This window comes from Pan paniscus, chromosome 7 (genome assembly GCF_029289425.2).
Source record: "Pan paniscus chromosome 7, NHGRI_mPanPan1-v2.0_pri, whole genome shotgun sequence".
Taxonomy (NCBI): Eukaryota; Metazoa; Chordata; class Mammalia; order Primates; family Hominidae; genus Pan; species Pan paniscus.
The window spans coordinates 37898879-37913630 of record NC_073256.2 but is presented as its reverse complement, the minus strand read 5'-3'; the positions used below and the strand labels follow the sequence as shown (position 1 = coordinate 37913630).

General features: G+C 41.3%; 1 protein-coding gene across 11 annotated transcripts in view; it reads left to right on the top strand.

Annotated features, from left to right (window-relative positions):
* Positions 1-14752, top strand: part of CSGALNACT1 (chondroitin sulfate N-acetylgalactosaminyltransferase 1) — a 353492-nt gene that overhangs the window by 323086 nt on the left and 15654 nt on the right. For all 11 annotated transcript variants that reach the window (XM_008977290.6, XM_055116343.2, XM_063607133.1 and 8 more), the window contains one exon: positions 14027-14205. In XM_008977290.6, the coding sequence (XP_008975538.2) occupies positions 14027-14205 (179 nt within the window). The remainder of the gene's footprint in view (positions 1-14026; positions 14206-14752) is intronic.

Genomic DNA, 14752 nt, shown 5'->3' with positions numbered 1-14752 from the left:
TATGATTATTATATTTTTCTAATGAACCAGGAGAGTATCTTGCTTCTTGGGAGATGCATGTCTTCAAGGGTGAAGTTGTCATGATGTCTGAAACTAACTCTCAAATCCTTCAGAGAGAGAAAAAAAGCAAATGTGGTAAAATGTTAACACTTAGTGAATCTAGCCAAGGGTATGTGGGCACTTATTATGCTATTCTTATAGCTTTTCTGAAGGTTTAGAATTTCTCCAAATAAAAATGTGGGGAAAATATATTATGAAAAACAATTAAATGATATTAGTACATGCAGTGGAATAGAATGCACTGTTTAAAAGAAGAAGAGTCAGAGCAGTGAAAATGGAGTAAAGGCCTCTGCAAACACTCCTCTCTACAAAAGCAGTAAGAAAATTGGAAAAAAAATAGAATCACTTTTCTCAGAACTCTCAAAATTAACCAAAGTTTGCAACAATCTGGAGAGCATTTATCCAAGAAACATGGATGAATTTTGGTGTGAAAGGGAGATTTATGGAGGTTTAACTTGCTCTATTCCCATCCCTGACTCCAGCTCTCTGGTAAGCTGGAAATTCAACAGCCCACAAGCACAGTGATCACCACAGCCTGGCAGCCAGTGGTGAAACAAAATGAGGTTGGAGATATTTAAAGCAGGTGTGTCCAATCTTTTGGCTTCTCTGGGCCACATTGAAATAAGAAGAATTGTGTTGGGCCACACATAAAATATACTAATACTAATGATACCTGAAGAGCTAAAAATAAAATCTCGTAATGTTTAAAGAAAGTTTATGAAGTTGTGTTGGGTTGCATTCAAAGCTGTCCTGGGCCACATGCATTGGACAAGCTTGCTTTAAAACATCACAACCAGAGAGTTGTCACTATTTGAACTGTCCGGAGGTTTCTCGGAAGACACCGCTCACAAGGTTGTCTTTATTTGACCTGACTCAGAGCTCTTCCAATGCAGAAAGTATTTTCTTCAGGGAGAGCATTTGTCTAAAACAATTATAGGAAGTGTTTAACTTTGTGGCTGCCCGAGGCAATGGTTAAGAGTTGGGGCAAACAGTAGACTAATCAAAAAGCTTAAAAGGAAATACTGGGAGATTAGGTATTCATCGGGCCTTTGAAAAGCTCCAGCACATTCCTGAAAACCTAAGGACCATGTACCTCTCTAGGGCTATGCTCCTACTTAAAACCCATGTATGTCCTAAGCTCCCACTTGTGGCTGACCTTCAGGCTCTGTGGAAGCAAGAAGTAAAGGATAAATAAGTCATTGATTGCCTGGCTGAGTGCTGAAGGTGTATCCCAATATGCAAACAGAATCCCTCAGCGAAATCAGAGAGACTTACTGGTTCCAGTCATTTAAGGAAAATGTTGTCCACTCATTAGCTGACCATTAAGTGGTCACACAATAAAGAATTGAGACTTTACAGAATTAGTTCAGAAAAGTCACTAAACAAACAACAAAAAACCTGGGAAAAGGAGGAGATTGTACTTTCTAGGCTTGCCATAATACATATTTTTAAATGTTCAATTTTTAGCAAAAATTATGAGGCATGTGAAGAAACTAAGGCTCATGCACGAGAAAAAAAAATCAGTCATTAGAACTTGTCCTTAAAGAAGCTTAGATGTTTGACTTAATAGACAAAAATTTTTAATCAGTTGTATTAAGTATATTCACAAAAGTAAAAACACATTTAAAGAACTGAAGTATATGAAAAACATGCTATACTAAATACAGAATATCAACAAGGAAGTAGAAACTATTTAAAAGAACCAAATAGAAATTGTAGTGTTGAAAACTACAACAACAAAAATGAAAAATTAATAAGGCAGAGGAGGCTTAACAGCAGGTTTGAAGAAGCAGAAGAAATAATTGGCAAACTTCAAGATAAGCCAACTGCAATGACTCAGTCTCAGAAGAAACAGAAAAAAGAATGAAGAAAATGAACAAACCTGAGATTCATGGGATACCATCAAGCATACAAACATATGAATAATGGGAGTCAAGAAGGGAATAGAGAAGGGCACCTAAAAATATTTGAAGAAATAATGGCTAAAAATTTCTCAAATGTGATGGAAAACATTAATCTACATATCTAATAATCTTAACTCCAAATAGAATAAATTCATAGAAATCCACATTAAACTTATAATCACATTTTTGAAATCCAAAGACAGAGAAAGAGAAGCAACACATCCAGTACAATGGATCCTTGATAAGATTAATAGCTGAATTCTCATCAGAAGCAATGGAGGCCAGAAAGTGGGATAACATTTTCAAAGTGAGAAAAAGACTTCAACTAATAATTCTATTATCAGCAAAACCATTCCTTACAAATGAAGGCAAAATTAGGACATTCCCAGATAAACAAATAAAGAGACTTCATCACTAATAAACATGCCCTGTATGAAATACTAAGAGGAGTCCTTGGGGCGGACATGAAAGGACACTAGACAAATCCACATGAAGATGTAAAGATTGCCAGTGAAGTAACTACATAGGCAAATATAAACGATAGTATAAATGTATTTTTGTTTGTGACTCTTTTTTTTGTGCTGATTTAAAAGACAGCTTCATACAAAAAAATTATAAATCTGTGTTGATGGGCACACAGTGCACAAAGATGTAATATTAATACAATAACAGCACAGGAATGGAGAGGGAACAGAGGAATAGAAAATCTAACTAGACTTATAACAAGCAAATGGATTGATTTAATTAAAAACAAAAAGAAAAAAAGAACTTTCCACAGAGGAAAGCCCAGGCTTCACTGCTGATTTCTACCAAGTGTTTAAAGAATTAACACTAGTGTGTCAAAAACTCTTTCAAAAAAATTGGAAGAGGAGAGAACACTTTCCAACTTATTCTTTGAAGCCAGCATTACCCTGATAACCTAACCAGACAAAGACAGAACAAGGAAAGAAAACTATAGATCAGTATCCCTATGAATATAAATGCAAAACCCTCAACAAAACAGTAGCAAACTGAATCCAACAACATAAAAAAAAAGAATTATATGCTATTACCAAGTGTGATTTTTTTTCAGGAATGCAAGCTTGGCTCAATATACAAAAATCAATGAAATATGCCATATTAATAGACTCAAGGACAAAAATCACATGACCATCTCAATGTGCATAGGAAAAGCATTTGTTAAAAATCTAACATCCTTTTATGATAAAAATCCTCAAACTAGGACTAGAAGAGAACTTCTTTAACCTAATAAAGGACACATACAAAAAACCGTCTATGAAAAACATCATACTTAATGGTGAAATACTGAATGTTCTCCCCATAAGATCAAGAACAAGATAAAGGTGTCTGCTTTCACTATTCAATATTGTACTGGGTGTTCTAGCCAGGACAATTGGATAAGAAAAAGAAATAACAGTCATCCAGATTGGAAAGGAAAAAGTAAATGCTGTTCACAGATGACATAGTCTTCTATATAGAAAATTACAAGGAATCCACAAAACTATTAGAGCTAAGAACAAATTCAGTAAAGTTGTGAGGTACAAGATCAATATACAAAGGTTAATTGTATTTCTATACACGAGCAATAAACAATCTGAAAATGAAATTAAGAAAACAATTTTCATAGTAATATAAAAAAGGTTTAGAAACACAGAAATGAATGTAATAAAAAAGTGCAAGAATTTTATGCTGAAAACTACAACACAACTTTGAAAGGAATTAAAGAAGGCCTAAATAAATGGAAAGACATCCCATGTTCATTAATATTCTTCAAATGACAGTACTCAGTCAGTTGATCTATAGTGTCAGTACAATCCCTATTAAAATCCAAGATGACTTTCTTGTAGATATGGACAAGCTGATTCTAAAATTCACATGGAAATGCAAGGGCCCAAAATAGCCAGAGCAATCTTAATAGAACAAAATTGGAGGACTCATACTCTCAATCTCAAAACTTATTATAAAATTACAGTAGTTAAGACTTTGCTACTGGTATAAAAATATACATATAGATCAATGGATGGAAAGCAGAGTTCGGAAATAAACCTATACATTTATGGTCATTTGATTTTTAACAAGGGTACCAGATCATCATATAGGGGAAAGAATCATCTTTTTAAGAATGGTTCTGGGATGACTGGATATTCATGTGCAGAGAATGAAAGTTGTTTTCTGTAGTTGATAGTTATACATCCACTATATACACAAAACTTGAAGTCAAAATGGATCAAAGACTTAAATGTAAGAGCTATAATTATCAAAGTTTTAAGAGAAAACATAGGTGTAAGTCTTCATGATCTTGGATTAGGCAGTGATTTCTTAGATGTGACTTTTAAACCCTAGCAACTAGAGAATAAGCAGATAAATTGAACTTTATCAAAATTAAAAACTTTTGTGCTACCATAAAAGTGAAAAGACAGCTTATATAATGGGATAAAATATTTGCAAATCATAATCTGATAAGGGTCTATATTCAATAACTAGAGAGAGAATTTAACAGTAAAAAGACAACCCCATTTAAAAATGAACAAAAGACTTGGATGTACATTTCTCCAAAGATGATATACAAGTGACCAATAAGCACAGCAGGACAAGATGGTCAACATCATTAGTCACTAGAAAAATGCAAATGAAACCTACAATGCAAACCACACTCACCAGGATGGCTGTAATCCACGAGTCAATTACAAGTGTCTCTGAGGAGGCAGAGAAATTGGAACTCTTGTCTATTGCTCTTGGGAATGAAAAATGGTGCAGCCACTGTGGAAAACAGTGTGGCAGTTCCTTACATGGTTAAACATAGTATTATTATCTGACTCAGCAGTTCTGATCCCAGGTATATACCCAAAAGAACAGAAAGTAAGTATTGAAACAAATAACTGTACGTGAATGTTCATAGCTGCATTATTCACAATATCCAAAAGGTAGAAACAACTCAAATATCTATCAGCTGATGAATGAAAAGCAAAATATAACATAACCACACAATGGAATATTATTCAGACATAAAGAGAATGAAGTACTAATATATGCTACAATGGGATGAACCTCAAAAACATTGTGATAAATGAAGGTAGCCAGATGTAAAAGGTCAATAATGGCCAGGTGCAATGGCTCACGCCTGTTATCCCAGCCTTTTGGGAGGCTGAGGCAGGCAGATAGGCTGAGGCAGGCAGATCGCCTGAGGTCAGGCGTTTGAGACCAGCCTGGCCAACATGGTGAAACCCCATATCTACTAAAAATATAAAAATTAGCTGGGTGTGGTGGCTCACACCTGTAATCCCAGGTACTGGGGAGGCTGAGGCAGGAGAATCACTTGAAACCAGGAGGTAGAGGTTGTGGTGAACCAAGATTGCTCCACTGTACTCCAGCCTGGGTGACAGAGTAGGACTCTGTCTCAAAAGAAAAACAACAACAACAAAAAAGGTTGATAATGTATAATCCCATTTATATGAAATATTCTTTATACATAAATTCATGAGGACAGAAGTAGATTAACAGTTGCCAGGAGCTGGAGATATGAGGGGGTTCGAAGTGACTGTCTCATGGGTATAGGATTTCCTTTTGGGGTGATGAAAACATTTTGTAACTAGAAAGAGGTGACGGTTTACAACATCGTGAATGTACTAAATGACACTGATTTATACACTTTAAAATTTTATGTTGTGTGAATTTTAACTCAATAAAAAGTATACATATAAATACACAGCACACACACACACACACACACACCATGTCTTATGTGAGAAGGGTGTTTTGTCCTAATCAACGTCTTAAACACCTTGTGTCCTCTGCAGAGCCAGGCATACTTTTCCTCTGTGGAACCAAATTGAACGTGCTGCTGTATAGTAGTTTCTTTAAGACATAAAAGAAGCATCATACTTAATGATGTAAAAGCACAGTATCCACTATTCGCCAGTCCTTATGTAGGGCAGCTTACCCAGGCTTTTTGAGGAAAGTCTCTGATAAGGTTTGGCTGTGTTCCCACCGAAGTCTGATCTTAAACTGTAGCTCCCATAATTCCCACATGTTGTGGGAGGGACCTGGTGAGAGAGCATTTAATCATGGGGGCATTTTCCCCCACACTGTTCTCATGGCAGTGAATAAGTCTCACGAGATCTGATGGTTTTACAAGGGGAGACCTCTTTTGCTTGGTTCTCATTCTCCCTTACCTGCCGCCATGTAAGATGTGACTTTGCTCCTCTTCTGCCTTCCGCCATGAGTGTGAGGCCTCCCCAGCCACATGGAACTGTGAGGCAATTAAACTTCTTTCCTTTAGAAATTACCCAGTCTTGGATATGTCTTTATTAGCAGTGTGAAAACAGACTGATACAGACTCCAATGCTGGTGTACATTCGGGTATTGTGTGGGAAACGGAGGGATGCATGCCTCAGGGTGCAGGGCAAGACAGGAGCTGGGAATTATCCATCCAGACTTTCCAGAGCAGGGAGAAATGGCACATGCAATGAGCTAAGTCTGAGGATGGAGGCCACCTGCAGGGGATCCAGAGGAGAAGGAGGAAAGATTGTGTCCTCCTAAGGCAGCAACCTTGAGCCTCTGCCCAGGTTCTTTATGTGTCTTATCCTACACCTATGATGAGACTGCTTTCCTCACCTGGGGCACAGGGAGATACACTGATTAGGAAGGAGGCTTCCCTTCCTCACTTGCCTTGTGCACAGTCACTCACAGTTCCCTGTGGCAAAGGTGCATGAGGGCTTGGCATGGTGTTCAGATTGCCACCCCCTAATTTTCTTTCTTTTTTTTTTGAAATGGAGTCTTGCTGTGTTGCCCAAGCTGGAGTGCAGTGGCGCGATCTCGGCTAACGGCAAGCTTCGCCCACTGGGTTCACACCATTCTTTTGCCTCAGCCTCCCAAGTAGCTGGGACTACAGGTGCCCGCCACCATGCCTGGCTAATTTTTTGGATTTTTAGTAGAGATAGGGTTTCACCATGTTAGCCAGGATGGTCTCGATCTCCTGACCTCGTGATCCGCCCGCCTTGGCCTCCCAAAGTGCTGGGATTACAGGCATAAGCCACCACACCCGGCTGCCACCCCCTAATTTTCTAAGGAAACTCCATGCTGGAGGCCTCATGCCAGATGTTTGAATCTCACCATTTTCCTGTGCATCGGCAAATTTGTTTGGTGCCCGCTGAAGCTGGCTTTGATTTCTCGATTTAAAACACAAGCAAACAAAACAAAATTGTATGCATTCAGTGAGCAAGAAAAGACAGTCTGAGGATGTAGCCTGGAAGATGGTGAATTCTAATCAGCCAATGCCTGCACTGTGACCATTCTGAGATTCAGAGACGTTCATTTGCTCTTCTTAATGAACTGTGCCTCATGCTCACATGAACTTTTAGAACCGATGGAAAGGCAAAAATGAAGTTCCTAAAGAAACTTGCTAAAACAGGCTTAAAGAAGCTCAGAATCTAGGCAATTCTAAATTAATTATTTAAACTGCCTACTATGGAAAATTGGATGATAACATGTTCAGCTTTAAATTCTTCACTGTATTCCAATATCTTCAAGAAGTAGAACTCATAAGTGATTTCAGTATTTAGAGCTGTGAGATGTAAAATCATACATTGGATATAATACTAGTTTTCTATGTAAATTTTTAAAGATTTTTTAAAATGAAAGGCTATTGTGAGAAGAGTTACATGAAGAGACTATCCTTGCAGTTGTGGGGAAAAGTCTATATTAGAGTAAATCATATCAGACAGGAAGATCTATCGTTTTTAATCCAGTAATTCTGGGAAATGCAAGTCAATTAGGGAAATGAAATCTCCGGTAGAAGCAGTAGCTTTGTCAGGTCATTATAACCTCTATAAAAATGACTCTGTGTAACTTAGAGGAGTCTCCGTGCACCAGATTTATTATATAAAAACAGGAATTGAGTGGGAAATGGAAGAGTTTTGTCAGTTGATAATACAATTCAAGAAAAGAAAAAGAAATAATTATAAGCAAATCATGTGATGTTAGTGGAACTGCACGTTCAGTTTCATAACAGGAAGTTATGTAATATAAAATGTAGTGCCCCCATCCTACCGTAATAAATGCACATTTCTTTGCCATTGCTTTAGGGTAACACTAAACATTGTATTTCTTTGTATGAGTAACTTCAACTTTGAACCATATTGCAGTGTATTTTTCTCATCTCTTTTCTGTTATTTACATATTTTTCATCTTCTTAAAAGCTTGGGTTTGTGCCTGTCCTTCAGAATCCATCGGTCACAGCCTCTTTCTGATGTTGGAGGTGGGTGTATATACACAAGGGAGGGGTTTCTCTGGTGCCCATCTGAGTGGGCTGAGCTTTCTTTGGCAGGGAGGCATCTCCATGCAGCACCCCCCTCAGGACAGATCTGAAATATGCCTGTGTTTTCCGTTTGTTCAGCTCTTGATTCGTCCAGTGGATATTGGTCACCCCGTGTGTGCCGTTTACTGCACAGTGCTGGATAATCTCTGAAGGTAGAAAAAAAGTAAGGCAATTGCTGTCCTTGAAGCGTGTGTAGTCTGCTAGAGCAACTCATACAGATCTGTGCAAGCAAAGGCACTTGAAGGCACCAGGACACAGAGGGACAGAGGCAGGGCTGGGTCAAATGTTGGGAGCTCAGAGTGCACGCTATGAGTTTGTGGCGAGGCACAGGAGGGGCGGTGATTCTTGACATGGGCCTTAAACACCGAGTGATGTTCGCAGGAGTAGATGCAGAGCGCGTATTTGGGGGAAGAGAACAGTGAGAAGATAGGACGCCCCAGCCATGCCCACACCTTGGTGAGTCGTCTGTTATGTAAACCAAAAAGAGACTGAGGGAAGGCTCAGTCTATCCGAGTTTTATTTAGCCGAGGTTGAGGATGCACCTAGGAAAATCACAAACCACAGGAGCATCTGCAACCTCTGCTTTTTCCAAAGGGGGTTTTGTCCCCTTGGGTATTTAAAGGGGAAAGAGCTAGGAGGAGGAGGAACAAAGGGATGGAGAGCAGGCAGTGAGGTAGATGTTTCCACTCTTGTGAGGCTCTGATTAGCCTCAGTAATTCTCTGTTTTACATGCAAAAAGAGGGAACAGAGGAAAAAATCAATTCTGCATTGCCTCATGCTCAGTAAATCTACATTTTACATCTGAAAAAACGAACACACGTAAAAGGAGGGAGTCACGAAAATGAGAATGTGACACGGGGTTGTGAAGTTACAGCTACTGTCAGTGAACAGCAGGAAAATGGTTTTTTGGTTTGTTCGTGTTTTTGAGATGGAATGTAGCTCTGTTGCCCAAGTTAGAGTGCAATGGCACGATCTCGGCTCACAGCAACCTCCATTTCCCAGATTCAAGCGATTCTCCTGCCTCAGCCTCCCAAGTAGTGAGGATTACAGGCACCACCACCACGCCTGGCTAATTCTGTATTTTTAATAGAAATGGGGTTTCACCATGTTGGTCAGTTCAGTCTCGAACTCCTGACCTCAAGTGATCTGCCTGTCTCGGCCTCCCAAAGTGCTAGAATTACAAGCATGAGCCACTGCACCAGGTCAGGAGAACAGTCTTGGTGACTCAGTTCTCAAGCTTAATTCTCCTTTTGGCATGGTGAGTTTGAGGTCCTGAGATTCTATTTTTCTTTCACAGTCGGAATCATCTGCTCCTGGCTGGTTACTTGGAAGGGGGGAGGCAGGACAGAGGATAAAGCAGCATGCCTGCCTGGCAACCACTATAGTCTGCATTTTGGGGCTGTAGCCTCATGGCCATGGCGCAGACCTTCCCAAACCACACCATCACACTACGTTGGGCACATCAGTGATTTGAGTTGAAGTGTGTCATTGTGTTTGAATGGTTCTGCTGCCTTTCAATCCACTGTTGAGCAGGGGGCACTCTAGTCTAGTGATGGAGTCCCTGCCCAATGAGCACTGCTTCAAAATGAGGATATGGGGCATTGATAAGGGGCCTGACTACTTGAAGAAGCCAATTCCTCCTCATCTTGTCATATCCTGTTCTGGAGCCCACATGGCCGGTACTGGTAAGTTTCAGATGAGGAGGCTGCCCCACTTCAAGGCCCAGGAGGTTTGGCAAAGACAGGAAGTTGTCTTGATTTTTTTCATGGTTTTTCCAGTTCAGTCCTCTTTTTTGGCAGAGGGTTGTTGGTAATTATCAGAGGCTCTTCCTGATGGCAAGAGAGGAGTTGGAGGGGTTCTTTCAGATCACTGGTTTATTGGAAAAAAGCCTTGGGTTGAGGAATCAGGAAGGAAAATTGTACCATTATTCATCCTCAGACGGACCCCTTGCTGAGCATAATGACCTGGCAGCCACCCTGGGAAACACAGATGGATGACAGAGTTAGCACTCTGGGCCTTCTCCAGTGTCTGTGACTGCCTGATGGTGCTTCCCAAGCCAGCAGTGACTCTGTCCCCACCCTGCCTTCTGTGCACACTCATGTTCAGCTCTCTCATCAGGACCTGGTGAGTGGTCAGGGCTTCAGAGCAGCTCTAACATGGACCCATACTGCCAAGCCAGCAATGTTGCCTTCTGGCCAGTGTTGATCAGGGTGGATGAAAGTCCCAGGCAAAGCTAGATCGGGGCAGAGTCCTGCGTGGGGCAGGGAGAACAGGCAAGCAGAGGTGTGTGGTGCTGTGTGTGTGTGCGCCGGCCCCCGTATGGTCCACATGGAAACAGTGCGTGGACAGAGCTGGGTACCACTCCCCAGGGCTTTCTGTGCAGCCTGTGGACACATGAAGTGAATTTGAAATGCATACTCAGATTGGGTAGTGCCATGGATATAACATGCATTGTCTTTTCCTTGTAGAAAGGTTGCATGAAGAGAAAGGAAGCAAATTGCCTTTTGCGTTAGGCCATATAAAGTGTCAGCATCCATTTGCCTGAATTTTCTTTCTCTAGAAGCAACACATCATGGAAGCATAGGGATTTACATTTTAAGGCTTAAAAAAAAGTTCTTCCAAATTAAGGTCATGTCAGACACTAGGTACCTTGAGTTCTTCCCACCCCTTTTCCCATGACTGTGACAGGAAGCCCATCCTGTACCCAATCCTCTGTTGCAGCAGAGGAGAGAACAGCATTTATTAGCAACAGCTCAAGCCAGGGTTAGGGGATTCATGCACAGAATAAACTAGATTAACTTGTGCATTAGGTAAGCATGCACACCACCAAATTACCACTCTTCCCTCTAAATTTGTAGCACTGTCTCTACTGTTCACTCAGCAATTAATCAATCACTTGTAGACTCGTCATTTCTTTCATGCTGTTTCCTCAGTTTCTAACACTGTCTTGTATTCTTATTTAATTGCTCAACATGATTTAACTTCTGTAAATATTTGGCCTATCTATACAAATGGACTGTAGGCTGTTCAAGGGGGAGATTCTTGATGTCACAGCTCATTTAATGCAGCCTATTAAGAGCCTATGTTCTTCTTCCCTTGGCAAAAGTCACTTGCTGTTGTTCAGGTATTTTTGTAGTTGAATTCTCCTGTAGTAGATCCTGGAAACCCTCCTGGAGAAGGTACCTGAATTATGAGTCAAGTACAACCTGAGTGAGGAAGGACTTGCTCATACATTGTGTTTGTGCTCTGAAAGTTAGAAGATATCACTGTATAATGGGGAGGAAGAGGTCCCAAAAGATAGGAACCTGGAAACAACGAAGAAAGAGAATGGCTACTGGCTGTATATATTAAATACATAGAAAGTTAAAGCAAGATGGACTCCAGGATCAGATGCCTTTAGATGAACAGGTAAAAATCTAGGCATCTCCCATGGGTAAAACTTTCCTGGAAACTGACCAAACCGGGAAGGGAAAAATGGGTTGACCTGATTTACAGGAGCTGGGGCTGCAGACACCTCTAAGAGACATGAAGGTGCTCGCAGTGACCTCACACCATCTGAGTGTCTTTGGAGACGGGAGGATAGCGCTTTCCTTGACTAGTGCCATACCTAATACTGAAAAGGTTTTGAGCATAACTTCAATGCAACACACAGAAAATGTGCAATGGGGGCACCTCCCCCAGAGAAAAGACTCAAGATAAACTTATGAAAGAGGAAGAGAATCCCTGCAAATGTAGAGTGGTGCTGAAGTGAATGCAGGATCATAGGAAAATAGAGTCTTGTCCAGGTGTGGTATCTCATGCCTGTAATCCTAGCACTTTGGGAGGCCGAGACAGTAGTACCGCATGAAGCCAAGAGTTGGGCAACAAAGTGAGACTCTGTCTCTATAAAAAATTTTTAAGAATTAGCTGGGCATGGTAGCATGCACTTGTAGTCCCAGCTACTTGGGACTTGGCTGAGAGAGGAGGATCGCTTGAGCCCAGGATTTTGAGGCTGTAGTGAGCTATAATGATGCCACTGCCCTCCAGCCTGGGTGACAGAGCAAGATCCTGTCTCTAAAAGAAAAAGTGTATTATATACAAGTATATATAATGTACATATGTAAAGTAAGTTTTTTTAACCAAAGAAAAATAGCGTCTTAGTGTGTAAAGGGGAATTTGAGCTCTGTAACCACTGGATTTTGTACCTGGAAACAGAGACAAAAGGGGTAGAGTGACTTGCCTCAAATCCATCAGAGGCACAGCTAGGTATAGAATGATTCATACATTCATACACTCATTCAGAAACATCTGTTGAACACTTATGGGGCCCCAGGCACAGTTCTAGCCCTGGATCCAGGTTTCCAGACTCCTAGACTAGTGCTCTACCCATCATGAGGCCTCCTAACCTGATCCAAATCTGAAAGGCATGTTTGGCATCAAACTCTGACATGGGCTCACTCATCCCTAAGATAAGAATCCAAGCTCACTCCCAGATCCAAAAGAAGAAGATGAGTCAAGGAGGGAGTCGCAGAACTAGTTTTACTGATTCAATTCCAGATACAAATACAACTTAGCATTTTAAAACTTTATGACTCTATATTTGTGTTGGCTTTTACTCGAGACAGGTACTTGGAATGCAAACTTTACAAACTGGAAATGAGTTTCTGTACCTTTTGGAAAGAAAGAGTAGAGAGAAGTTGGGGCATGGGGATAGGCCAGGTAGCTGGCAGGATGGGGAGTGTGAGAGGAAAGGAAGCCATTAGGGAAAGAAGGGTGTCGTTGACAGGAAAAGGGATTTGCTAGGCTGAAAGAAGACTGAAGGTGGTTCTCTATTATTATCTGGTAGAAGACGATACCTGTCCCACTGGGCATGGAATGAATTCGTGGAACGTTAGCTTAAGACAGGCCCCATTTCAGAAGGTTCTGCTGTCCCTGGGAAAGAACAACAAATGCAAGAAACATCCTGGCTTCACTGCCTGGGGCCTGGGAATCCTTGCCCATGCTAATCACAGCAATAGCTGATGCTTACAGAGTGCTGTATACTCTTGGCACTGTTTATCTCACTAATAACCCTGTGGGATAGTGAAGGAAGGTGTTACTACACCTATTTAGCAGATGAGGCAACTGAGGTTCAGGAAGATTTATGGGCTGGCCTAGATCACAGAGCTATCTATAGGAGAGCCAGGCCTGAGACAGTCCTCTTCTTCTAACTGCAAGTTGGTCATTTTTCCTGCCATGCTGTGCTGCTTTACCCGAGGATGCGGAAGGAATCCGGGTTTAAATCTGTTTGGAGGAAAGATTCACATCAAGAACATTTTGCCTGGCTCCTGGATATGAATGCAGATGAAAAGATGCTAAGTGGGGCCATTGCAGTGTGATCTTATTTCCTTGGCTCAGTGGCCTCATTCGGTTGGCTCAGGATGCACGAAGATTTTCCAGGGTTGTGTTTCTAGTCTTCCCTGGTTCAAGTTTTCTCCATCACAAAGAATAGTCATTAATGATGACAATAGTGTTTTCAATATGGGGAAACTGCCAGAGAAACAAGGAAGAAAATAGTGTTAAAACTCCACTAGGTGTTCTTGGTACCTTCGATCCCAGTGAGTATCCAGTGAGTCTGGGCCGTTCTGTAACTTCTTGGGGAGTCCCAGTGCCCTCAGGTTACAAAAGAAATGGGTCGAGATGTGGATGGGCCCTGATTACATATTTTCTCAGGGGATGCTGCCAACATGTGGGCATGTGAGTGACAGTACCTGGTCTTGCCTTTCAGAGCTGCCAACTTCAGGAACTTTACCTTCATCCAGCTGAATGGAGAATTTTCTCGGGGAAAGGGACTTGATATTGGAGCCCGCTTCTGGAAGGGAAGCAACGTCCTTCTCTTTTTCTGTGATGTGGACATCTACTTCACATCTGAATTCCTCAATACGTGTAGGCTGAATACACAGCCAGGTATGGATCATCTCTCTGTCACGCTCAGGTAGCCCTCAGCCGTCTCGGGCCCATGTGTCGTCCTCTTGATGGGTCAGTCACTCTGATGTCCTGCTTCTGAATCAGCCTGTTTTACCTCAATAGCAAAGAAAAGGAAAACCATCTGTATTAGTCTGTTCTCACGTGGCTAATAAAGACACATCTGAGACTGGGTAATTTATAAAGGAAAGAGGTTTAAGGGACTCAAAGTTCTGCATGGCTGGGGAGACCTCACAATCATGGAAGAAGGTGAAGGAGGAGCAAAGGGAAGTCTATCATGGCAGCAGGCGAGACAGTGTGTGCAAGGGAACTCCCATGTACAAAACCATCACATCTCTTGAGACTTATTTACTATCATGAGTACACCATGGGAAAACCTGTCCCCATCGTTCAGTTACCTCCCACCAGGTCCCTTCCAGGATATCTGGGGATTATGGGAGCTACCATTCAAGATGAGATTTGGGTGGGGACACAGCCAAACCATGTCACCATCTGGTTTGACTTCTCCTTTGAGGCCACATCATGGGCC